This window comes from Didymosphaeria variabile (genome assembly GCF_027946475.1).
Source record: "Didymosphaeria variabile strain IMI 356815 chromosome Unknown scaffold_3, whole genome shotgun sequence".
NCBI lineage: Eukaryota > Fungi > Ascomycota > Dothideomycetes > Pleosporales > Didymosphaeriaceae > Didymosphaeria > Didymosphaeria variabile.
Genome location: NW_026611622.1, coordinates 3099265 through 3124978, shown reverse-complemented (window position 1 = coordinate 3124978; position 25714 = coordinate 3099265). Strand labels below are relative to the sequence as shown.

The following is a 25714-nucleotide window of genomic DNA, read 5'->3' as shown; positions in this document are numbered from 1 at the left end:
CACGTCACCTCCGCAATATATTGTAGCTAGGGACACGGAAGTATATATGTTGCATTGCTGTTGAACACTGCAGATTGATTTAACCAGGCGACTGGCAGACAGATTTTCAAATTCACGTTCGTGGCATCTCCGTCGCGCGCCAGACATGTGGTGCAAAAACCGGATATCAATTACAGAAATGCTAATGTTGGGTTCATGAACTTTGGGATTTTGACTCTTTCTACATGCGCTCACATGAGAGAGTCGACTTAATCTCCAGATCCGAATTGCACCGTACCAAACAGGAAATCATTTGCCCCAGTTAGGATTGGAAATTTTGGATGCCGTGAATAGCCCTTCGAGTTGCTCATGACATGCGGGTGCCCTCCGCTGTGACCTGGGACGATGCACCCGCCTTCCGTACCCCCCGACGCCGTTGATATCATCTATGCTGCGCTGCGGACCTTGGCGAGAGACTTGCGAACCTCGAAGCGGGCCTATAAAGCAGTCAGTGGTATGCTCTTCAAAATACGACGCTCTATAAAGTGATGTAGAATTATGGTAACCAACCTGCTTCCTGAGCTTCATGACTTTGAAGCGCTCGAAATCGTTGAGCTGCCTCCTCTTCTGGAATTGAGCGCGCTTTTTGGACCAGCTGCTCTCTGACCACTTCTTGTCAACCTCCTCCTTCTCCCACTGCTGGGCAACGAAGCCACGTCCGGTGCCGCGGGGAAGTTTGGGAATGACGATCGGGGTGAGGGAGACCTTGGCGAGGGCGATTGCGTGGCGGGGGACAGGGGCGTCCTTGGAGGGACCGTCAACGAGCACCTAGCATCCTGTGAGCGGCGCGCAAGAACCGGAATTTCGATAGATGCATACACGCTTGTGGTCGATGATCTCGACGATGGTGGCTAATCGTCCATCGAACTGGCCGCCGCTGAAGACAACGACGCGGCCGACCTCGACCAGCCTCCACTGGCTCGTTGTGATATCAGCGTCACCCATTTCGACGGTATGTGCTACAATTGCAGGTCAGAATCTGGCAGTGTATGTAGCAAACAGTGTCGTAGGCGTACCGGTCGGAAGGAGAGTCGTTTGCTGTGTTGTTAGTTGTCGGTCGAAGGTGTGCTGTGCGGCTTGATGATCGAGTGTGCAAGCCAAAATCTAAGCGAGGACGGCCGTGCTTGTTCTGGACTAGCGAACAATCACGTGGACTAGCGCGGAAAGTGCGGCCCTCTTTAACTTTTCTTTTCCTGCAACGTCCCTCCAACTCAACTTCAGCTCGCGCAAACTCGACAAAACAGCTGCATTCTCGTTCGACTTGCAGGTAGTCCAAGTCGTCGGTGTCACCCTTCTAGCGGGCAGCTTCACGCTCATCGCGACGTGTATGCAGCGTTCTCGTTCTGTCCTGCTACTTTACTGGTATTGACGTCGTAGCGCGACAGGCTCTGTAGCTCGTAGAGGTATGCCTGCATTTCTTGCATCTCTCTCTTCTTCAATCCTTCAATGATGAGTCAAATTTGCGATTGAGTCCTTTGCCGGAGACCCTCGCCGGGGTTTCTTAACGGCCTAGGACCCATGATATTCACTTTCTTACATATTCTGAGTGCTTTCTCACGTTGACTATTGTCACTGCATTCGATTATATGTGTCAAAGCTAACCGTCAGCAAATATAGATCACATCGCGTTCGATGCATCGATAGCTTTGACTAACCCACAGCCCCAATCCTCGTCAACTACTTCCTCCCGTGGTAAGTTGCCCCTATTTGGTTGTTCGTTACACGTCGTCATCTTTCCAATGATTAAAAACCTTTGCCTAGATAGTAAATGACCCTTTGGGGCTGATTTTACTCTTTTCCACCAAGATCACTGAGGAAACCATACACTCACATTTTCGCATTGCCCTTCACGCAGGACTATTACTAACGTACCAAAGCAGGGTTGTAACTCAAAGTTTGGATATGCTCGCAGTTTGTTAGATGTAGAACAAAGTCTGCTGCCTCAGTAGTGGTAGTAACAGGACACGGGCCTCAGATCTTGCCTGGAAACGCATCGCGTCCGGTGTTGAAACTTGGGCTATGAACTTGATCGAGTATTGTATTTGGCATGCGTCCAAAGGCTGTCTTCTTACGCCTCGTAGCTTAGCTTCTATAGGCACTTCAGTTCATCCTCATTGTCCCTCCTCACTCAAAACCTCCAGTTCGTCGTTACGTGGTCTTCTACGCTGCGGGCTTACAGTCATCTTTCTTCCATAGCTCCTATAAAGGCGCACCAGCATCTCACGTCCGACATTGTTGAGTTGGTTTCGAGGGTCGAACTTGGCTCCACCATATGGAAACGGCACAATCTTTGCTTGAGTACCCTCCTCACCTTCCAGATAGAATTCCAGCGAAAATTTGTCGGCTTTGCGGAGCAGATCCTTCAGCAGCACTCCCTTCCCCTCGTGTGCATCCGCCCATCGCCACAGTGCCGAATCTACAAGCCAGTCAATGGATGTCTTGGAATTAGCGTGTCCTGGGATGACTGACCATAGAAATCGAGAGATTCTTTCGGCAAATTCTGATGCAGTATTTGAGCGTTAAACAAAAGTTGCCGCACAATGTTGAGGTTGCACCCGCACTCTATGACCGCCTGTCGGATAAGACTCGTACTGATCATTTGTGCGACGCCCAATAGCACCGCTAAAGCAGCCACCGCTCGCTCATTGTTTTCTCTGATAGCCTGTACAAGGCCGGCTTTTGCGATCTCACCGGCCATGCTCCCTTCCCAGTCGATCTCTCCATTCACAGACACTAGCACATAAAGAAGTGACACCTTGTCGGTGGTCCAAGGTCCACGGAGCACTTTATCCGGGATATGGAAACCTTCCGCAAAACCAAGATACGTGACCTTCATGAATTTAAAAGGCCAGAGTCCGTCAAAGGCTTCCACGCCAAGTGGTTGGGCACTGGCGTCTTTCCATATGTTACCTCTTTGCTGAATGTATGAGCTATGTGCCTTCGCCACATATGCGCGGAAAAACTCCCAGGTAAAGAATCGACACGCCAGAAGTTGTGATTGAATCACAGGATCGCTGGTCACCTCGCGGTCTCGGTAGTTGCTTTTGTGATCCACGGTGTGATAAAAAGACTGTAGGACAAACTCCACGACGACGGCTTTCGATGACAATTTGCGGCCTAGTATGGGCGAAGCACGAGGGAGAGAAATGTTCATGCTGTACAGAAAAACCATCTCCAGCAGCTCCTGTGGCAGATCCTGCAGGGTCGGCATAGCTGTATCTGCGTTCTTCTTCGATCTGACGGGCTTTTGGGCTGGTCGAAGCCGTTTGCTCTGCGATGACGAAGCCTCCAGTGCCTTTTGCAGATTTGATTTCGCGGCTCCAGGTCTCTTCCTCTTTCCCCTGATCCTGACGGGCGTCAAATCCATACCTCTCCACAGCACAACAAATAGGCAGCAGCGATGTCGTCAGCGAATAAGGATTCATTATGATTCTCGACTGGGAAGCGTCGAAACGCGCCGGGAGAAGGTTAGCTCGTGGCGCACGGTCGCTCCAGCCACTTGTGGCTGTCAACCGCGGACTTCATGTTTCTCCCCATGATCAACATCATAAACAAAGCGTTCAACGATACCCGTGGACTACCAAGTCAATTTTCACGATCACGCGACACGATGCAGGTCCACGCGGTACCTGACTCCGAGCGTGCGTTTGATTCGACCGGTCGCCGTCTGCCATGGGGATTTGATTTTCCAGAGTAAGTCTATTGTGATTTTCAGATCACTTTCGCTGCGCGCACGACGATACCGCTTGTCGCATGGTGCGGCGATAGCTTCCAAGTACTCGCGCGGTATGATTATTGCTTGTTTGAAATTCTTCCGTCACCTACCCACCCACGACGTTTCTCAACCTCAGGTCAACCGCTAACTCGTGGCACTTCTTCAGCTCAGAGAACTCAAAGCGCCGCATACCTGAAGAACGAGGACCCTTTGGCAAAGCGCGCAAGCGTGGAGTGAGCCGTAGCAAAACCCCCAACATATCGAACGCCCAAGATCTCGCCAAGCAGGAGAACCTGAAGCACATCGACGACATCTTCGCACAGTACAAGGCAGATGACAAGCAGAAGTCGCTTCGGAAGAGCTCTGCCTCACAGCTCCCCGTGTCCGCATCTGCGCCGAATCTTTTCGAAGCGGGAGGACTGTCCTCATCGTTCCAGGCTGGCGCTTCTACAAATGGAGTCAAGATACCGAAAGAGGCCATACTGTATGGGTTTGGCGAGGGTCAACAATGGGCCGCAATCAGCAAGTTTGAGGATATCTCAAATGGCAAAATATACGAGGAATACGAGCGACAGCCGCAGGACCCAAAGTTCGGCCTATCTTTCGTACCTCCACGCGAACTGCAAAAAAGCAAGCTCTCAGCCTCTCAGATTGGAAAAATCAACGAGTATGTAGGAGGAGACCACTGGGTGAAGGTCACTTTCGACTCGGCGGAGGCTGCGGATCGCGCCATTCACTGGTCCCCGCACACCATCTGGGGTTACGAGGTCTATGCGGAGGAGTACAGAGGAGTTGGACCGAAAGACGGCGATAGGCCGATTCCCGCAGGCTCCCTGTCGCTGACAGCCTCGCCAGCAACGATATCATCCGGGACCGTGCATGGCGGTGCCTCTCAATTCTCAGCGACTGCCTCCTCCGCAACAGCGACCAGCTGCGCACCTGCACGACGGACATCAAGGCCTCGTCTTGGCGAGTGGGACCCATCTTTCGACTTCGACGTCATACCTGCACAAACATCTCAAGCACTAGCTCCGACATCACAAGACCAGTCGCTCGCCCATATAACATCGGCTCAACACCGCCACTCCGGGACCTCAACGCTCCGCCTCAAGTCCAATTCCAACCTCAAGGTAAAGCTTGGCGAGTTCAAGGAAGGCAAAGTCTTCTTGCCTACGCGTCCCAAGTGGCAGGAAACTCTTGGCCAGTTCCCCGTCATAGGGTGGTTCGTTGGCTCCGGCAACGGTCTCATCGGCGACCAAGTCCCCCGCAACGCGGATGGAAAGTTCGACCACACGAATGCGAGTCTATACTGGCAGCTGTGGTACGCGATCGATTCCTGCACGGGAACAGACTTCTGCGGCGTGAAGGAAATTGAGTATGACGAGTAAAACGATATCCACTCTGGGGCATAGCATTGGGCGGCGTATGGTTTTTGATGGTCTCCTCGTATAGTCAGCGACACAATATTGTCGCGTTGTGCAATTCTTTTGGTCTTGTATAGGTCCAGTCTTGGAGCGGTTTCACGCTTGATGGAAAATTAGTTCACGTCATGTACATTCACTTCAACTTTCTGTGCACCTATTTTTCATCTCCCACACTCCAAATCACGCACGTAGGCTTTCTCGAAGATTAGAAGCCATCGGTGATGATGAAAATTGGCATTCCTAGATACAACGCCAATTCATGAAGGTTAAATTTGCCTCACGTAAGAGAACCATCATACATCCAACCTCATCCATTCCCTACGCCTCATTCAAACCTTATCATATGTCCAATTCAGCGGACGGCGCGCCTCAGTGCCTCGCTCGTCCTCTCTAGACGTACTGGCTAAGCCAGCGGATTCCCTCGCCGTAACCTTGTCGCATGACGACACTGCACATGAAGACCTCGAGCGGCCGAATGCCCTCAAGCGGCACCTTGCCCTTGCCAGTGGTTTGGTACAAACCAAGGGCTGCCCTCAGCTGGTCCTCGGAGATTGCGTCCGGGTGATCGATCTTGTTTCCGAGAATGACGAAGGGGGTGTTGGCGAGCTCTTCCATGGCCAAGAGAGCGTCGAGCTCGGCTTTTGATTCGGTGAGACGCTCGTGGTCCTTCGCATCGACAAGAAAAACTATGCCGCTGACTTCGGGAACTGTGAGATGTTAGGAAGACATATTTGGGCACATGCTGGCATATGTACAGTAGTCACGCCAGAGGCGGCGAGCTTGCGCGTGACCTCCAAGGTCAAAAGTCGTGAACTTCACGTTGCCGATCGAGAGCTCTTCAGAAGTGGGGTGGAGGGTCGGTTGACTAAAGCGACGTTTTAGTATGCAACCTCTACTAGAAATTTGTGAAAGCCTTACAGAACTGCCACCCTGTCATTTTTGAGCATGTGAAGAAGCCTGTCTACATAAGCCTGGATGCCATTTCGTGGCAACAAATGATCCTACGTGGTTTTTCCGGCGTTGTCTCTGCCTCCACATCAGCCTCGAGTATACATATGAGGGTTTTGGGTGAGCACATACAGTCCGAGAAAGAGCAGCTTGGCGTGCTGTTACCCTGCGTCAGCGGTGCGCATAATGTCGCGTGTGACGCTATTCACCTTGTTAAGCAGGCCCAGTGATGCCAGAACATCGTAGACTGTGAGCAAGATCAGTATCCATTCCGGTAAAAGCAACGTTCTCGGTGGTGTTGTGCCGAGGGAGTTTTCCGGGCGCGTTGGGAGAGCCCGCCCGTTTGACAGTAAAGATGCACAGCCTTCATTCCCTTGCCCAACGTAATGCAGCTGTCGCTTCTGGACGGTCTCGCTTTGCGTATACATTGGGCGGGCGGGGCTTCGTAGGCGTTGTGTTTTGGCTTGCGTAGACGAAGTGGGAACGTTTGCTTACACCTAGACAATTTGTTAGTAGACATTCCGTGAATGGTGTATGGGACGTAATTCACCAATTTATGATCCACATGGTTATTGTATGTTATTACGGGTATTTCGAGGTTCGCGGTGAGGCGGCGGAGGTGATGTGGTGAGAGCGGGCGTGGAGATACACTCTAGTGTGCTGGGCTGGGCGGCGGCGATCCGCACTTCGCCATGGCCGTACGCTAGTCCATGTTACATAATCCGTATCACGTGCAAGTTAGTCACCCAGATGTTCGGGTCAACGGTGCCATGATATCACGAAATTACTAACGAATAAGATCAGCAGGAATTAAATCCTTCTCTTGGTAAGCCTACTTCCATATAGGAGTGAGGAAAGGCCTGCGTGCGGCAGAAGGAGGTCCTCGGGCTCTGGCAGCTTACGCTTGGATCCTGCAATCTCAAACCGAAACTTTCCATTCAAGTGACAGGTTGTAGCATTTCAGGGATTCACATGAATAGCTAGTCGTGATTCATCGCCTATCAGTCCAGGTACGAAGGAGCGCAAAGATGGCCGCACAGCAGGCGACAGAGTGTAGTAGCTATAATCAAGAACGCGCAAGGAGTCGAGAATATCCTGTCGAAGAGGATGTCGATGAAGACGCTTGTGTAGATTATCAAACCAAGACCAGTTCAAATTGTGGCTTGATGCTCCAATCCACGAATGAGCTGTCCGTCTGCACAATCCAAAGTGCTGCGCATTTGATGGAAGACTGACACGTCGAAAATACTGTTTGTCCACTGTCGATAGTATGCAGCGAGGCCCAATCGCGAACCCGGTGTGGTTTTTGCTGCCTAAATCGAAGTAAGTGAAGAGTCAGAAGATCTTGAGCAAGGGGGTCTTAGGCGGAGGGGGCGTAGGACATGTTCTTCAGTCTCGGATGATGCGGAAGGTATGACTTTGCGATAGATAAAGTGCTGTGTTTCATACATAGAGCGTAATTGGAAGTCCGTAGTGGATTGATGAACGGTATCGCTATGTAGGACGTAGTAGTCCTACAAGACAGGCACGGCGAAGACTGGGGGCTAACTGCATGAGGTTTCCCGGACTCTTTGTCGTTCAGCACTAAGCACTGCGCTTGCTGTCAACACTGATTCAATATGATGTAGAACTACAAGAAAGTTTCCTGTTTGAAGCTTTTTGAGCATGCATTTCTACGTGAGATGGGCCTATTTCCGTGTGACAAGCAGTGGAAGGCCTCCTACACAAGACTATTGATTTGGCCATGTGTACGTCTTTGAAACACCTGGAGGGGCATCCACCTTCAATGTCTCGTGCCAATGATGTCTACCTGGAAAGATTACAGGCATGATGACGTTTGTGGGATCTGAAGACAGGTCGAAGGAACTCGGCACTGCAGGCCATCGGACGCCGGTGTTTCTCGGCAGGGTGCCGTCGTAGACATGCATGGCCAACTCTAAAACAACCTTAACACCAAGTTTAAGCTGATTGCCGGGCTCTTTGAACACCCTACTGACCGCGTGGAACTTTCGTAATCCGTTGCTTGGCGCCAAATCGAATCACAGGTGGAGCGAAGGAGCTGAACTTGATGTTTCCCGATGCTACCGCCATCCACCACGTGCACTTAAAAGCCGAAAAAGTTATGCTTACTGCTAGCGGGTGATCGCGGAATGCTTATTTCTCAAGTGCAGTGTTGCTTGGGGCTTGAGGCCTCGGAGCAAAGCGAGGCTACCCATTGAGTCACACAAATACCGAAGGATGGGCCAGGGGCAGCATTTCGCCTTATGGTGATCGCAGGGCCAAAATCGTTATGGATGACGACAGAGCCGTCCAGACGCTACTTGAGGTTCAGCTTCTTCATGTAAAGCTGCACAGGAGGCAACCGGGTTCACAGGTATGGAAGCAGCGGTGAGGTGAGGTTCTATGTTGGAAGGTGCGAGGCTGTGTGATGACCAAGCCTAAGTGGCGGCGCTAGCCACCGCACCCGCCGCGCTGTACCCGCCATTGCGGATCCTGGCGTCAACCTTCACGCCAACCCTCGTCAGCTCTACATCAGCACCAGCCTCAACACCAGACCGGGGTGCACCGCCAAGCATTCGGTATTCCACGCTGTACAAGACATATCCACACTACACACGGAAACACGAAGATCCGAGTTCTCATCCCGCCCAGGAGCTCATCCGGCAGTGTGCTTGCGAAGCTCATACACTGTGCTCCTTCTCTGCAGCGGGATTCCGTGTGCTGCGACCGGATGCCTATCCCTCGCAGTGATCAGGAATTGTGACTTCAGCGTCACCAAAACGGTCGAGGCGCGAAGTCAAGAAAGGACCTTGCTACCTTCCACCTGTCTGTTGCAAATCTTGGGGTGATGCATCACAACGCTGGTTTCCGTTCACTAAGACAGATGACAGTGCACCGTGGTTGTCTTCGTGCCTGCACTGTGGCTGACGCTCGGACCTAGCGGTGCCTTTCCCCTTGTAAAGCTGCACATGCCTACCTGAGTACATCGCCGAAAAGGGACCCCACTACGGATCTTTGGCAGCTAGACTCTCGATCCAGAGCTGAGATATCATTGCGTCTTGCTGACCTTGACGGGCGGGAGATCTGCGTGCTAGGCGGCCTACCTACTTCCACAGAGGGGAACCAGGAGCGCTTGTAGGATGTACACCGCAGCCCTAGGTTGTGGTCTCTTCTGTCATCCGCCTTTCTTATGGTTATTTACTTGCTCAACTTGTATTCTTTCACCTCAGTCATGCGATTCAGACCCCAATTGTCGGCCTTCGTACTAGCTATCCCGGGCGTGCCCAAGGCACTCAAGACACAATCTCTTTTGTCCACATGACATCGTGGCGCCGAGTGGCATTACGATCAGAGACAAACATTGACCTGCACGGCCCTAGCTTTCATCAAAGGGTGGCACTTCACACGTTCCGCCAGGCCAACCACAAAGTATATAAAAGGATCAAATTCCCAACTGCTACTTCGTGTACGCATCATCTCAGGACGTGACTCCAACTACTTCCCGCGCCACACAGACGGCGTCGATGACCTTTAGCCTCGACCTATCCAGCTATTTATCGGTGTCAGGCTCGCGACCCTCACGAAGAACTCCTCAACCGGCCGAGCATACTTCTTTTGAAAAAGAGCTTGATCGATTTTCCACGCCGACTTTGGCTGGATCCAGCAATTCTGTGCCTCAGATCATCGACCCCCAACAACTCGTTAGCGAGGCAACGGTCACGATCTCCCAGCGTAGCAGGGGACCCAGGAACGCCACAACCTTCCATGTCTGCACGCTCGACAAGCTCCATCGATCCCGACCCAAGTGATTTCAGTAACCCTCCTGCGAGGAGATATCGTGTGCCGTCTATTTACAATATGCCTAATTCTCGTTCTACTATCACTACAGTAAGTAGGTCCTTGTTTCAGTTATATAAAAGCGCCGGCCATCCGTCTGCCTTGTTGAAATACGGGATCCAAAAGATAGTTTGTTGAGTGGACTGACGCAACCCTGATTTTTATTGTTGGTGCTTGTACTGCCTGTTCTTGATGGAATAACTTACCAAAGGCGCACATCAGGATGCGTGACGATTATACAACACTAACAACTTGTAGGCTGAGAAGGAGCAAATGATCCAAGCGCTCAACACCCACCGAATCAACACTCTGAGCGGGCTTCGGCGCATCGAGAAAGCATTTGCAGAGCTTGGCTCATCAGATGTAGCTGCTCCCATGACTGCAGCATGTGAGTATCACTCTCCTAGGCAAACACAAACCGCTTACAGTTCGCACAGGGTCCTACTACGTCAACTCCCACGGATTGCTGACTGAGTTACGCGGACTGACGAAGAATTATCCTTTCAGGTATTTGAGAAAACTTGTTCTCCGGTCCATTTCCACTGACCAACGTGCTTTGCTATAGCTCAGAGTGCCTGGAAGAAGCAAAGAGGCGGGTCTACTCGGATCCCGAATCCAACGCAAGCTGGAATTTCTGCTGGCTAGTCTTGAACAAAGTTCATCGAGAGTAAGAAAGTATCACTCCTGATCTATGAAACGGTGCCCTGACATCTCACAGTCAACTCATCATCCCATATGCACAATCCCAGGCATCACAGCCTGCGATGTGGGGAGGCCAAACTCCATCCTCTGCCAGCGTTGCCCAATTGACAAATGCTTTTGTGGTAGAGTGGCATTGGGCGATCCAACAGATGCTCACACATTGGGAACAGCCTCCTAGTCGTTGAGCTGAAGGCCACGGGCATCCGCCTACCAACATCCATTCAGTGAGTGTGCGTTCGATTACACAGTGGGACATGGACTGTGCTAAGCGTTCACATACAGTATCGTGTCGCTTGAAGACACCCCAGGAACGATCCTGCCGTCTCACCTTCTTTTCTACTCTACAGCGTACTCAATCTCGGTACTCATTCGATCTTTGGATTCCTACAGTCAATTCCTAAACGTCGCACTTCGTCTGTTCATTCTCATGTCCTTGCACTCGCCATCCAACTCAGCACCTTCGTTTCGCTTGCTCTTTCTTCCGCCACAAGCACTATACCTGAGCTGGAACATGTCATCTTGTACTATGACCAACAGCAGACGATATTTGACGTAGTATCGGTCTGTGTAACCTATGTTTCTATGTCATGCGCTATCTGAAACCTTTCCCTAGTGTAATTTTCAATCCTCCATAGAAGTTGGAACGTAATCTCTCCTTGCTTTCTCTGTATGGTTACTTCCCTTGGCTTCCACCATTTACTCCTTTTCAATCTCACAAGATGTTCAACTAATCACGCGTGGGGCCTGACGGATTGAGACCGCTGGGCGGCAACGACCTTATGGTAGGTCAAGAATTTTCGAACCTCTTTCGAGCTAACTAATGGAATCAACCGCTAGAAGTAAGAGCGCGGCCAATATCAGGGAAACAATATGTCCCGATGGCACCCACATACCCATTGCCGAAGATGGCAACTGTGCGCCTTCTTGTATCACTCCATCCATTAACAGCCTACCAACGGGTAAGCTAAAGTAACTTTGGTCAAATAATGTAGATACTTACGCGACATCCGGCATATCGAAACAGGCGAACTTTTTCTTGTCCCCATCCATGATCTGTTCGTTCGTTAAAACGGCCATATCATTGCCGAAGTTCACGAGCGGCATGTTTGGAAAGAATCCCTTCGTCTGGATTACATATCGCGCCAGCGCATACAAAGCGTAGTTCTCGGCATTGTTCAATGCATCATAAGGGTTCTGTGTGGACAGAGTGGCAAGGAGCTTGGCGCGCGTCACACCGTACGCGAATTTCAGGACTCGGATGTTCATTGGCCCTTGCTTGTCGTCCATAACTCCTGCTATAACAGATGTTTTCATCGGGCCTGTCGTGGGGGCCAAAGTCCACTCTCGAGTGGCGTTAGGTTGAAGGTTTGGGGAAGGCTTCATCACTACAGCTTCTCCAACGTTCGAGATGTGCATAACCATCCGGGCCCATAGCGTAGCTGCTTGGGGGTCAGTCTGGTATTGAGAGCGCAACCATGTACTCACCTCGATTATAGTAGTTGATTAGGTACATGTTGGCCTGGTCATTGCTCGATTCATCCTTCACCTGTTCGTCCAACGGGTCCAGCTTGAAATACCTCTGGCAGAAGTTTATGTGCGGTTCATTCCCAACATTATATGCCGCGTGCTTGCCGTCTTTTTTGTTCCCCTCGTCGCATATATTATTCGGATCGTCGCATCTCACGTGTATATCCGGATTAATTAGATCATCCCCCTGCAGATTCGCATACTGCCCCGCCCGTCTCAAATTCGCTCTTATTAGATCTGTGTAATTTTTTATTTGGAATGGACGGCCGAAGAACTCAATTTCGCACTCCTTTTCGAAGTCGGGGTCTTGTGCTGCGCTGAACAGTCTGTTCATTTCATCGAAGCCGTCGTGGATCCATTTCAGGTCTTTGTCTCTGCAGCCTTCTCCACCAGTTAATGATGCGGCGTAGTTGAGGAAAGGTTCCTTCTTGTCGACGTCGAGGAAGCCGTCCGATTCGTCTGAGCCTTTTGGTGAGCCGCCCGGTGCTGCGAGAGCGAAGCTGATGATTGTTGAGGAGAGGAAGACGGGGAGCGCGAGCAGTGTCTTTAGAGTAAGCATCGTCGGCATGACTCCAGGACTCTGAGTATAGAGCAAAGCGGGTCGGTCGAAAGCAGCGGCTGCTGATAGACGGTGGTATTTCTTTCCGGTAGTCAGCGTCTACGGTCGGCTCATATTTGGTGAGTGCGGGTGGGGCCAAGGTCTAGCAGTAAGAGCAAATGCAAGTCACGTATAGTGCAGGGCCGATCTCTTAAGATGCAATTGTGGTTCGCATGAGGTATGGGCAAGTCGGAAACGCTGTGTTCCAGAGCGCGACACGACAAGCCGGGACCTGGACCGATCTGATGTAGCTGGCGGGACGGTGGGCCGAATATCAGGAGCTTTCATCCTCCCTCAATGATTAGTTGCAGTTCTGGCCGGTATCCAGTTCGTCCCAATTGACCTTTTGTTTCGTGGACTTCCATTCTTCGCGAGTGTTCAAGAAGCCTGCCCGACTGGAGTGAATGGTGATAGTAATAACATAATCTGATCGCGAATATGGGGGGTCCATGCTTTAGCGCCCTCAGTCGTTACGCGTCTCAGGTGTAAGGGAGGAGACGAGCAAGGTTTGAGGCTGATCTGAAACGCAAGCCTCGATTGAGCTTTTCGCGCGCACAATCACCTCCATTGCCTGAATATACAACTCTTTCTAGTGTTCAGCTGAGATTTGCCGATATGCGACCGTTCTTCGGGCTCTTTTGAAGAAAGTTCTTGGTCCTGTGACCATCCGAACATTTGCCGATATCTTCCTGTTTCTCAGCGCACTTTCGGACACAGATCTAGAGGTGACGCTTATAAACATCCTATTTTACTAGTCAAGGCAGTCAATAGTCAAGTTTCTATGAGTTTGAGTGAAAACAGAGGTTGGAACTAATCTCGAGGTCGAAATTGCTTACGTACCTAATTTGGACTAGTGTGCTGCCGCTACATCACACTGCAGCCTCATGATTTTCCATCGTACACCAAGCCGTCTAGAAACTAGAGCCAGCAAGCAAGCGTCTTGTTACGGCCGCAAGCCGACATCTATCATGCTTCTGGGATCTGACAGGAGGGCCGTTGCTCGACAAGGCAGCTCGAAAGCTTCTATAGCGATAAGCTCAATCTACAAGCGATCAACCAGACCTAGATGGGAAGGTGATTCAGCTAAAGGAGCAATGCGCAAGTACGATTTTGAGAAATTTGTCACACAGCGAATGGATGGATGGTAGCCTCGGCTGTGCCGCTTCCTCTCAGTGTTTCAATTTAACTCCGGCACAATTGAGGTTGCTATGCTCCGTGGTGCACTGCCATATAGCACGTAGGTGCTGCGGTCACTTTTTACAGCCTTGAGGTCTCGTCTCTCGTTGTTCTACGGTAGATTCGCATATATATTGGTCAACATCGAGTCCCAGAAGGGTGCTATAGGACTAAACGATCACCGTTCGCAGGGGCAGTCACACGACACTTTCTAGGAGCCCGATCATCATCTCGCCACGGAACTGCGTATTACTATTATCCAAGCCGTCCGGGACTTAAAAACACCGCCGAGACTCTTCTGACCCCGCCGTCCGCTGATTCGCAGAATCCGGCTTCAGAACCAGGCGAGCACGCGGCGCAACGCGATACCCACGAACATCTTCCATACGCTTGCGCTGATAACATATCAAATACACCATGACCAAACTTACGACTGCAGCCTCGATAGGCATCGGTGTCCCACTAGGCGTTATTTTACTCGCTTGCATTGCCGGTATCATCTACTCAGTGACGGCGAAGCGGAAGACACCAAGAGGCGACGTAGAATTGAGGAAGACCGACCCTGAAGCGCCGTCGGTGCCTGCGCCGAAAGTGATCCGATGGAACCCTCATGGTGCGATGGCAAGCCGGTCCTGAGATCTGAGCAATGCGCTCACATCTCGGCAGCTGCGTGACCGCGAACGACGTACAATGTCAAACGGAACAAGAAGGAGCTATCAGATACGAGATTCGGACATATCAGTGGACACACATTATGGCTCGAGGCTTCAAGGACGCACTATGGATAATGCCTCACGAGGCTTTGGGGGAAAGCAAAAGTTGGGCGTTTTATATCTGTACGGGCGACTATAGGAATGGCACGTCCGAAGTTTGAGTTCTGTATTGCTCACCCTAGGGTAATAGCACCAAATTTTTGACGAGGAATGCAATGCTAATGACACAGCTGTGAGTCTTCCCGGAGAGCTGACAATCACTAAAGACCGGGGTTGTCTTTTGGTCCAGGTTCAAAAGTTGTCGAAGAGGTCCGTAGCAAGAGGGGACGCAGTACGATATATCAAGGTAGTGGGATTTGAATAGATAACACCTAACGATTCGTTTCTGCGTTTCAAACCTCCTTTCGCAACTCATATGGGATCTTGTTCCTATACACTTTCCACTCGTCGCGCTCCGTATCCAGAAAACGAGGCTGCCCAAAGCCTGTCAATTCATGATTTGGCACAGGGTCGAACGTCGAATTCAGATGATGGGAGTATTCATCCGCTATGGCATCGCCGTTGATCCTACGCACGGAAATTAAACGCTGATTGGCTTCTACGTCTCTACGTTAGCAGACGCAACAGCAGTGCGCGATTTCTCCTTGTTCGTCTTTTCCTCTGCAGTTGCCACGCACCGTATGAGCCGTCGTGGTCGACCTTGATCACGTAGTCAAAGTGTACATGGCAGGTTATGAAGTCGCGAGTGAACTTGAAGAAGTCAAAGTGCATCGACTATACTCTGTATATGCTCGTCGCAAAGTGCTCTGTCAAACCATTCATTGAAACGGGGGCCTTGGAGTCCACACAGTCCTTCTCCTTTGCTGAGCACAAAAGTCTGAAGGCTTCGCGGAAGAAGATTGCCGAGATAGAGGCTCGGGCCGGAGTTCAAAGGACCTGGTCATTTCAATCTGGTAAATAATGCTTACCATAGCCTAATGGTACTTACTGACTAGCAACTCTAGCGGCACGGCTAGGTACCTCAAGTTCTGGAAGCCATTGAGAGGGCCAATCCGACTCGGAACATCGCCGGAATCATAGAGATCATGAGGATGGCGAGGATCAGTAATGCTCAAGGACTGTAGCTCGGGTTGGTGCTCCTGAAGTTCCCGGATGAATAGGGAATAATTTAGATGGGGTACGTCCCACTCCGAAACACTCCTAAATGCAAACGCCCCCAAGTGCCCACACGATTGAACCAGCTTCACGAGATATAAGTGATGTACGTCAATATCATCAAGGCGCATTGTCCGGACTCTAGACTCTCTTGCAGCGCAGATCCAGTTCCGATCCATATCATCTAGTAGGTCGAAGGTAGCCCTACGAAGGTGTTTGTCGTGCCTGCACAGGATGAGATCAACCAGTGACGGCAGTCGAAGGATTCCGGAAATGCCACAGAATTCGATACCGGCCATATTGACTTTCAACTTTCGAAGATGTTCGAAATGATGCGCGTTGTTGTGCGGGAATCCTCGAATTCCGGGAATCATCATCCTCATACCAAACGGCTTCACTCGTCTGAGCCAAGGGTTCCAAACACGGGGTAGATCATAGTCTTGGTCTGAAGCGTAACTTAACGCTACTGTCTGAATATTCGGGGCCAATGCAAGGATCAGTGCAGTCTCGAGGCCGTGCACCGTATCTTCTCCACTTTGGAAGAATTCAAGTATCCTTTTACTACTTCCGCTGACGCGACTGTTTTGTATTTCTTGAACGAGACGTCTGGGACTTTTCGGTAAAGCTGCTGGACTGCAGCGCAAAGATACTCGACAATGGGAGCTGAGCGCTTATATGGTTCCACTTTCGAGACTCCCGTGTCTCCCATCGACGGCCCGATCTCTTTCAGACTCTTCAAGTTTTGGGCCAGAAGTGGGTTTTGAACAAGCGTTCTGATAAACAAGGCCGAGGAAACGTAGTCGGACTCGTGATCATAGTGGGCATACATCACACCAGTTACGACTCGGTTCAGACGTCGGCACACTAACGATACAGAGCGATAGTCCGAGAGAGGCAGTCTTTGCACACCCCATGATATGCGAGGATTATTGTTCGGATCTGACTGTAACGGTGACATGTACTGCACGATTTTGAGCAATAATTCGTCTGGCAGGTTGCATATGCAGTTCTTCTCAGGCATGATGAATTGGCGAGGTGGTACGATTGGCGTCGAGAATGACTATCACAAGTTTCCAGTCCAGTGTCGACGAAAGTTATGGAGTGTGAAGGCGGAAGGAAGCCCTGGAATACACCCTCCTCGAGAAGCCAAGAGAGAGCCGGGGAAGAGCGGGCCGACGATATGACTAAGCAACCCAAAAAGGTTGCTGGCAACAGCTGGTGATCACACATCTAATGGTGTGGAATTGAATGCCAGCCATAGCTTGCCACACGAAGCATATACAAGTTGTGTTTGGATAGACTGTGCTAGTAACTTGAGCCATTGTGACTGTTCCAAGCGCTGACCTGATGATGTACCGCGGGCATTCACCTTCCCTGAGAGTACGTCGTACCTGTTGCTAGGCAGCGCACTCAGACGACCGGCAAAGCTTCCATCGCGTGTCTTTTGAGATATGTCCCACCTGGAAGCCGTGTGACAAGTTGGGCACCTATGGCGGCCTGTCCTTGCCCTTGGTTGAAAACGCTTCCAGAACCTGAAGGACTCTCCGTCTTGCTTGGATTTCGCGTAGGGATAGATGGCAGAAACGGCTTCTCTGAATGTGCGACGTATAGCCTGTTGTGCACGTGGCCCCGGAAGCGTGACGCGCTTTGCCAAGACGCGTACCTGCGATTAGCGGGATGACGACACAGGTCCCGCGTGATGGTGCACTTTTGCATCTGTCAGCCTGGGTTTCTCACTTTCCCATCTCTGCGCGAACCCTGCACCACTTTCACTGCCTTTTCTTGCCGTGCCCCGATGCAAGCACGCTCTGGCACTGAAACGGCGGCCTCGACGAGGTAGACTTGCTGCGGCTCAATATCGACGTCCTCAACCACCCACACGGCCGCCATGGGCCGCACTCGTCCTGGCATCGACACGCGCAAGTCGTCGACACTGCATTATCAGACGTTCCCCATAAGAGCACCTAGCACTCGCGGTCGCCCACTAGGCTCTCAAGCCTCGCCCTCGGGCAACCAAAGCCACGGCTCCGACTCAGACGACAGCCATCATGAGTCCCCGCTACCGACCCGGCAGCTCGCTGTCCTGGCCGTCATCGCTCTCGCCGAGCAGACAGCCCTCAACTCGATAAGCCCGTACCTTCCCGAGATGGCGAAATCGTTCCCCGAAGTGAAGGATGGCCAGGCAGGCTTGTACGTGGGATTGATCGCCTCGTCGTTTGCGCTTGCCCAGTTTGCGACAAACTTCTTCTGGGGATGGCTGTCGGATCGCATCGGACGAAAGCCGGTTGTGATAACTGGGACCTTCTTGACGCTTCTGTGCTTTGTAGCCTTTGGTTTCTGTCGCACGCTGTGGCAGGCAATACTGGTGCAGGTCTGCATGGGTCTTGTCAATGGTAACGCCGGTGTGGTCTCAACCTGCCTGGGCGAGATAACAGACCGTAGCAACCAGTCCAGAGCATTTACCTATTTACCGGTCGTATACGGTCTCGGCGCCATCACAGGCCCTATTGTGGGTGGTGTGTTGGTTATGGAGCACCATCCTTTCCACAAAGATCGTCCGAATCCGTACCCATATATTTTCCCCTAATCTCTTTGCCGCCGTCGTGCTGGCAATCGACCTTATCATCTGCATGGGCTTCTTGGAGGAAAGCCTGGAAGAAGCGAAACATCTTCCTCCATTAGGAAAGCGAGTTGGGAGCTTATTTTCATGGTTGTGGCAGTTCACGAGTTCGACGCGACCCACGTACATCAAACGCTTCATGCGGAAACAGAAAAACCGGCACCACAACACTCATTTAGATGGTGTTCAGGAAGAGGACGAAGAGGAAGTGTCGGATGTCGACTCGGATGAGTCGCCTCCGGTCTTGTTCCCCCGAGTCATCGGGCGAGGTGCTCACCAAGAAGGAAGTTCTGAACCGCGATACTATCCTGTTACTCGTCACCTACTTCATCTTCCAGCTTGCCAACATATCTTACAATTCATTATACCCAATTTTCGCAGAAGAGGAAGAGCCTACAGGTCGGGGTCTCAACATTGAGGGCGTCGGACTCTCATTAGCATTCGCGGGCGTTATCACCATACTGTTTCAGATCGGTGTCTATGGCAAGCTCAGAGAGAGGATCGGCAACAAAGTCACTTACCGCATCAGTTTGGCGGCCTTTGTCGTTGCGTTCATACTCATGCCGTGGGTTGGATACAGAGAGAGTAATCCTTTCCAAGGGCTCGGAACCGGAGCCGGTTGGCTGTGGGCGGAGCTCGGGGCGATACTCGTCATCAAGACGGTAGCAAGCGTCGGTGGTCTGACATCTGCGCTACTCTTGGTAAGGGACGTTGTGGGGGTACATGGCGGCGACGCTAACGCGAGCAATAGATTACAAACTCTGCACCCAACCACAATGTGCTCGGTACGCTGAACGGCCTCGCGCAAACGCTTTCGGCAGCTGGACGCGCAGCTGGCCCGTTCGTCTCAGGCTCCCTCTTCACCGCCGCGACCAAGATTCAACCGAAAGGCGAGGCGCTGGCGTTTGGCATCTTCGCCGGTGTCTCGTTCATCGGCTTTCTTCTCAGCTTTGGCATTCGCGGGAGTGGACTCGAAGCCGATGGGTGGAGTTCCGAGGACGAAGACGAGGAAGACGAGGAAGACGTTGGTGACGAAGGAGGGCATGCCAACGAGCGGACTGGATTGATCCGCAAGTGATTGCAAGGATGTAGCGTTTCCCTTGGAATGTTTATATTGAGCGCCACGTTCTGATTGCTACAGCATTGGCTCATCGGAAGAGGGCATGTAGGATACGGGCGGTACTATTCTGTGGATACTTGATGGCGCGAGTGTTGATAACCATGACGAGGAATGTAATAGACTATTGCACGAATGCGCAATCTCAGTGTTGATGTGCTAGCTCGCATCTCGTTTCTCGTTGGTAAGGCAGGCTATGCACGTGGACTTAGCCTCCCAGTTCCACGGCTGCGCCATGGTAGGAGTCCCAGCACCCACCCGTCGCAGATGTTTCTTGCAGAGCAGTGCACCATGAAGCATCGCAAAAGGTACCCGGGATACTTGGTCGGGGGTAACGCCCCGCTGCTTACTCGGCCCCCACGACGCACTAGTCCATCCCGGTGGCACGGTTCCGCCGCAGGGTTCCAGATTCGGACCCAACGACAAACACCTCATGTGTACAATCACGGAGACGATCAGCTCGCAGCACGTTTCCGTATGGAGCAGTGGAGCGCCAGCCACGGTCGGTTCAAGAAACGTGAAGCTTCTCAGCTGCGCTCCGCCATGCTTGGCCAACGGTGCAAGATGCACCACACGTGGTCGACGCAGGCACTTGCATTGGCTTGAACAGGTCCCTCTCTAGCAAAAGAGCGTCAGCTTTCTCTCCCAGCCTGGCCCTGTCGCCTAAAGCTTCGACGATCTTGGCCCGCCAGCCTCAACACCCAAGCGTACAAGTGCGGGCAGCACAGGCCAGGGGCAGCGGCGCGGCACCGTCCCATTGGCCGTCCCCGGGGGCTGCGTGCGAGCGCCGTCTAAAAAAACATCGCGTGCCTCGAAGCCGCACTGCGGAGGAGCGAGGTGCATCGTTTAAAGGGCGCGGCCGCCCCGTGTCGGGCTGGGCCAGTCAGCTTCGCGCCATAGGAGCTCGCAAAAGACTTGCTTCACCATGGGTTGGTCATTCCACGGCCACAAGAGAGACGTGTACGTCCCACCCGACGAGGCCATTTGACATCACCACTGACGAGTGCAAGCGACAAGGAAAAGCATCTCAAGCGCCTGCACAAAACCGTGCCCTGGATCGAGGACCCTCTCGCCGGCGCCGATCACGAACATCTTGTATTCTCGCAGCGCCACGAAGCGAATACCGTCGAACTCTTCTTCGATCTGTTCTTCGTCGCCAATCTCGCAACATTCACCACTTACCACTCCATCACAGACGGCGATTATCTGGTCGCCTACGTCGGCTTCTTCGGTATACTATGGTCGTCCTGGTTCCAGGTCACCCTTCACGATGTGCGCTTCGCCAGAGACTCGTTATACGAGCGTTTTTGCAAGACGGTGCAGTTCATTGTTTTTGTGGGACTGGCCCTAGTCGGGTCGTCCTTCAATCCAGGCAAAGGTTCAAACGGGGGTAACAAGGCAAGCAATACTGTGAGTCTGTCGCATTGCATCTTGCCACCACCATCACCTCACACGAATTGCAGAACTTCCGTATCCTTTGCTACACCCTCGTCGTTAGCAGAGGCCTGTTGGCGATCCAACATATGATTGTTCTGGTAAAATTTCTTGTCTCATCCGGGTGAACAGGGATGACTGACCATCTAGTTCTACCTCGTGCGAGCGAGCTTCTCCAAGCTGTTCCTTCCGATGGGCCTCATGATCTCTCTGTACCTAACTGCCGCCGGCGCTTTCGCTGCCATGACACCCGCCTTCAAAGAAGGAGATGAATCACATCGAGGCGTTTACGTTGTTTGGTATGTAGTCATGGTTGTAGAAGCTGCCGCAGTCATAACCATCTCGTCTGTGTGGAGAATGTTAAGCTTCAAAAAGACGCATTTGATGGAGCGCATGAGTTTGTTGACGTTGATCGTCATTGGAGAGGGTGCCATTGGCGTAACGAAGACCGTCTCACGATTGATGGGCAAGTACGGCCTAGATGTCGAGGGCTGCTTTCTCGTCATGTGCATCATTGCGCTTTTGGTAAGCCCAAACATCGGTCAAGACTGACATGCTATTCTTTCGTGCAAGGCTTACCCTCGGCAGGTCCTAATATGGCAAGTCACCCTAGTACAAATTGGATGCGTTCTTTCCACTGAGCGAAAAAAATATATACCGTCTTTATCTACTTACAGCACAAGACAAGAATCTTTCCTTCCCTTAGCCGAGGCAATGTATCATACCCAGTTCTTTGCGACGTACACTGACTTCGTACCCTCGGGTTTGGCAGGGCGCTTTACTTCGATAATTTTCCCCACGGGCACTACGGAACGATACGCCAACAAGTTTGGTCTGTCCTACATTTCCCGTTCCAACTCGCTATCGTTGGAGTCGTAGAAGGTAGCCAGCAAGTCGCCCTAGCTCGTTACGTTATCAAAAATTGGGCCAAGATCGATACGTCTATTGGCAAGTACTGCTTCACCGAGAACCTAGACGGCGCGAAACTTCGCGATAAGCTCGTTGAGCTTCTGGACTATTTTTACTTCACAAGCAAGACTGAGACGCAAGAATTCCAGAAAATAACCGAAGAGACCATATGGCAAATCGGCAACACAACAGACATATGCTCCAAGTCGAACGCAACCGAGTACATCAACAGCAATTCAATTCCCACACAGTTCTACAACATGAGTATAGACATGTTCAATGGTGTGTACGTCGGTCTCGGAATGAAGCTACCAGCGGACAAACTCGACAAGCACACCGCAGCGGAGATTGCCCTCAAGAGCTGGAAGCTGGTATATTTGTACTACTGGGTCTCGTTCTGCATCCTGATGGCTTGTTCTATCGTCTTCCTACTCCTCATCCGCCGCCACCGTCACGATCTCTTCGACTTCGTTTCTATCGGCTCGCGCATCATGAGCCTCGTCATTGGAGCTATCCTCTGCGCCATGATTTCCAACGAAATCGGTCTATACCAGTTTCTCGGCTCGCCTGCCGTCCTACCGGTTTGTCTCAGCCTCATTTTCCTTGTCCTTTGCTTCGACAAGCTGAGCGCTGTTTTCTGCAACTGGCATCTGCTTAAGAACGGCCAGCCGTATGCGAAAGAGTACGACGAGCACGGTCATCACGAGCACGGTCACGGCGAGGCGCAAGAGAACGCCGCGCATACATCGGGACATGCACACCATAACTCCGCCTTGCTTGATCATCGCAGGTCCGCGGCTTGGAGTATACACGGCGAAAGCGAGGATACCCAACCACTCACCAAACACGCGGCACATAGAAGTACAGAATATTATGGCGCGGAGCACGGGGGCTACCCAATGGAGCCGTTGATCAGTCCGCCGCTTGTCAGTCCGCCTCCCGTGACAGGACATGGACATGTGGCGGGAGGGTACATGCCCGTGGGTAACAGCCAAAACTATGGAGCCTGACGAAGTCTAGCGAAAACTAGCTCTGGATTTCTTGACGCATCTTTAGCATGGAGTTCGGGATACTTCAAGACTTAGAATCTCTCAGGATCTGGTGTGCGTTTTAGATATGAAATCATGTTACTGTAGTCCTATGTGGGACTGCCGGTCTTCAAAACAATCTCTTGGCCTACATTGTGAGCAAGCCTATCAGTTGTGGTGCCATCTCAGGCGTCAAGGAACGACTAATTGTATGTTTGTAGGTTCAAGTCGGACAGGTGGCATGTGCGGCCCGCTTCAACCGTTGGCGTGTTTCCCGGCAAATCGAGGTTACAGATATGCACGGGCACGGAAGAATTAGCGACGCGTGACAGTACATTGACAGATTGCGATCAAATTAAACAGTCTGGGGTAACAGCTTATATGGTCGACCATATAAAGGCTGCATCCGGCTTGCATATACTGATTCCTGGTATTGTGTAGTTCCTGCAACCTTGCATTTCTTTTCCTGGACCTTTTCTCAAGATGTTGAACCTCCTCTTAACGGCGCTCCCGCTCATCCCTCCAATCCGCGCAGCCCCCGTCTTCAACGCCGCCGCCGTAAACGTAGGAAAGCTTCGCGGCGTCGCAGACCCAGTCTATCACCTCTACCTGCAAGTGAATCCTAAGAACAGTAACTTCATTCCCTCCTCCCCCACTCATCTTCATCCATTGACTGCCGCGAAAAAGCTTCGACTCCCGTCCTAGGGCCTGAATCCTCTGCCCACACCTTCACTATCTCCAACACTATTCAGAGCCAGAATACATCTTCATACCTCAACATCCAAACTGCGAGTACGAGCTACAAGCCGCTTTTGTGGGGCAAGAGCGCGGATACCACGGCATGGGGGTTAGAGGGAGATACGATTATTACGATGACGGAGAGTAGCTACGGGAGACGTAAGTATTGTTGGCGACGGGTGGCGGCGTGCTAACTGGCGTGCAGAGCTGAATTTTCTGGCATGCAAGAGTACAGAGAGTGATTATTACGACTTGTATTTGCAGACAGGTAGTGAGGTTCCGAGTGGGAAGACGTGTAGTAACTACCAGACCATACATCTGCCGTGCTTGTGCTAAAAGCGTGGGATTGAATGGTTTTATCAAGGGCAAGCCAGTCTACAATGAATGGGTTGGCAGTGCACCACCTCAACTATATAGGCTTACCCTTCTCAGAATCTAGTTCATCGAATTTCTGCGGGATGCAGCATTGAGTATTGCTACACCTAAGAGGTCTGTCTTGCCATCTTCAGCACTTCCTCAACCACAACATTCGGCCTTCACTGCATGACCAGCTGCAGCTACCCTTCTCACTTATTCTTATCTTTCTCCTGTTTACCATCCATTATTGGATCGCAACTGGCAAATTCTGGTCCATTTCGGCAGGACCAGCACATACTGCACATCCTCATGCTCCCACCCCGCAAACGTACACTCCCCACTAAAAGGATCATTCGAATGGCGCATCCCTTCCATAAAGCGCCGGCCTCTCTTGAATTCAACAGGATTCTTCAGGTCAGAGAATTCCCAGATGACCCACGTCTGGAGGATTCGCGAGCATGTATTTGCCTGGCCAGACCGTACGATATGACTCGCGAAACAGATCGGGAATGCTGTGAACGTAATGCTACGGATCAATTCGCCGACCTCAGGGATATGCGCCGCAACGTAGAGGATACCTAGGGCGGCGGTGGGTTTGTGTGCTTTTTGGCGAGACGCTTTATTGAGGATTTGCATGGCTGTGGGCGGCGTAGGAATGTACTGAGAGGATGACATTTGATGAGTTGGGGCTATCTAGGATGGGTAGAGGGCTGGAGGGGATGTGATTGATGTGGTCATCTGTGGTTGCTGGAGAGAGATGTGATCCATCGCTTGCAGGGAGCAGGGGAACTTCATGTGCTCTGTGGCCTTTTTTATGAGGAGGACTTCACGTTTGCCGTATATCCGGGGAAGAGCGAAAAGACTAGCTCTAAACGTCCACCAATGTGAATGTAGTAAAGCCTCCAATTGATCGATGCCAATGCCACCGGACCATTCATATGGAGAGAATGTTTTCCTTAATCAGACCTCACCCTTGTCTGTGTTATCAGGGTACTCAAGAAGCCACCGCTGGCCGCACTCGCTAACAGATGCGCTCTCCGATTCTTCACTAATCCTGTAGAGCTCCGCTGACCCAGCTATACATCGTTTGAAGCCTTATCCTATTCATCGGCCTTACCAGGCAACCTTACAGCCTAGCTGCCTCCGAGGCGTTAGGGCGGGAGCCTGAGCCTGTGCGATCCGGTGACGACCTAGGACTTTCTGGCGTAGAGAGTGAAGAAACTAACATGGGAGGGGCATCAGGGGAAGATGGCGCTGAAGGTATCTGAGAGCGTGTCTGATCCTCGCGCAAAATCCCAGCCTGATCTATCTGTCCACAGAATTTATCCACTGGAGAGAGCTCACGACGTCCTTCCTGTGGTTAGCATCAGTAATGAGGGAATTTCGATTGACTTACCAGAACCTGGAACCGTCTGCACATGTGCATTTGGAGTAGTAGGTCCTGACGATAAGGATCCAGTCCTGCTCCTCAGTTTCTCAATGAAGTGATAAGAGAAATGTCGTTCATCTTCGCTATCATACGCATCGTGTCTACCGTCATCAGTCGGAGTTCCAGAACGATCGGACCACCATTGCGTGACCATGGTCTCTGTGGTGCCCAGATGTTGAGCCACTTGCTCATCATCAGGGCGATGACCAGATCCCGTGTTATCATCGGGTTTAAGCTGAACTGTCTCC

At 51.6% G+C, this 25714-nt stretch overlaps 8 protein-coding genes across 8 annotated transcripts; 4 read left to right on the top strand and 4 right to left on the bottom strand.

Moving 5' to 3' along the window:
- Nucleotides 1-425: 425 nt before the first annotated feature.
- N0V89_004367 (uncharacterized protein) lies at nucleotides 426-984 on the bottom strand (the record flags this gene model as incomplete). Its single annotated transcript, XM_056213153.1, has 3 exons — nucleotides 426-476; nucleotides 550-807; nucleotides 859-984. 3 exons carry the CDS (start codon nucleotides 982-984, stop codon nucleotides 426-428), a joined length of 435 nt encoding a protein of 144 aa, XP_056073461.1.
- A 368-nt stretch (nucleotides 985-1352) lies between these two features.
- N0V89_004366 (uncharacterized protein) lies at nucleotides 1353-3406 on the bottom strand (the record flags this gene model as incomplete). The annotated part of the gene is made up of 3 exons (XM_056213152.1): nucleotides 1353-1480; nucleotides 2264-2455; nucleotides 2509-3406. 3 exons carry the CDS (start codon nucleotides 3404-3406, stop codon nucleotides 1353-1355), a joined length of 1218 nt encoding a protein of 405 aa, XP_056073460.1.
- A 243-nt stretch (nucleotides 3407-3649) lies between these two features.
- N0V89_004365 (uncharacterized protein) lies at nucleotides 3650-5142 on the top strand (the record flags this gene model as incomplete). The annotated part of the gene is made up of 2 exons (XM_056213151.1): nucleotides 3650-3732; nucleotides 3921-5142. The coding sequence occupies 2 exons, from the start codon at nucleotides 3650-3652 to the stop codon at nucleotides 5140-5142; spliced, it is 1305 nt and encodes a 434-aa protein (XP_056073459.1).
- A 426-nt stretch (nucleotides 5143-5568) lies between these two features.
- On the bottom strand, nucleotides 5569-6554 carry SAR1 (COPII coat GTPase; the record flags this gene model as incomplete). Its single annotated transcript, XM_056213150.1, has 6 exons — nucleotides 5569-5885; nucleotides 5934-6043; nucleotides 6097-6135; nucleotides 6184-6204; nucleotides 6259-6284; nucleotides 6336-6554. 6 exons carry the CDS (start codon nucleotides 6552-6554, stop codon nucleotides 5569-5571), a joined length of 732 nt encoding a protein of 243 aa, XP_056073458.1.
- Nucleotides 6555-11661: 5107 nt separating this feature from the next.
- Nucleotides 11662-12760, bottom strand: N0V89_004363 (uncharacterized protein; the record flags this gene model as incomplete). The annotated part of the gene is made up of 2 exons (XM_056213149.1): nucleotides 11662-12104; nucleotides 12151-12760. 2 exons carry the CDS (start codon nucleotides 12758-12760, stop codon nucleotides 11662-11664), a joined length of 1053 nt encoding a protein of 350 aa, XP_056073457.1.
- Nucleotides 12761-17722: 4962 nt separating this feature from the next.
- N0V89_004362 (uncharacterized protein) lies at nucleotides 17723-18421 on the top strand (the record flags this gene model as incomplete). The annotated part of the gene is made up of 1 exon (XM_056213148.1): nucleotides 17723-18421. One exon carries the CDS (start codon nucleotides 17723-17725, stop codon nucleotides 18419-18421), a length of 699 nt encoding a protein of 232 aa, XP_056073456.1.
- A 260-nt stretch (nucleotides 18422-18681) lies between these two features.
- N0V89_004361 (uncharacterized protein) lies at nucleotides 18682-19532 on the top strand (the record flags this gene model as incomplete). Its single annotated transcript, XM_056213147.1, has 2 exons — nucleotides 18682-19155; nucleotides 19206-19532. 2 exons carry the CDS (start codon nucleotides 18682-18684, stop codon nucleotides 19530-19532), a joined length of 801 nt encoding a protein of 266 aa, XP_056073455.1.
- A 964-nt stretch (nucleotides 19533-20496) lies between these two features.
- Nucleotides 20497-22924, top strand: N0V89_004360 (uncharacterized protein; the record flags this gene model as incomplete). Its single annotated transcript, XM_056213146.1, has 5 exons — nucleotides 20497-20531; nucleotides 20582-20981; nucleotides 21035-21106; nucleotides 21156-21530; nucleotides 21896-22924. The coding sequence occupies 5 exons, from the start codon at nucleotides 20497-20499 to the stop codon at nucleotides 22922-22924; spliced, it is 1911 nt and encodes a 636-aa protein (XP_056073454.1).
- Nucleotides 22925-25714: the final 2790 nt, after the last annotated feature.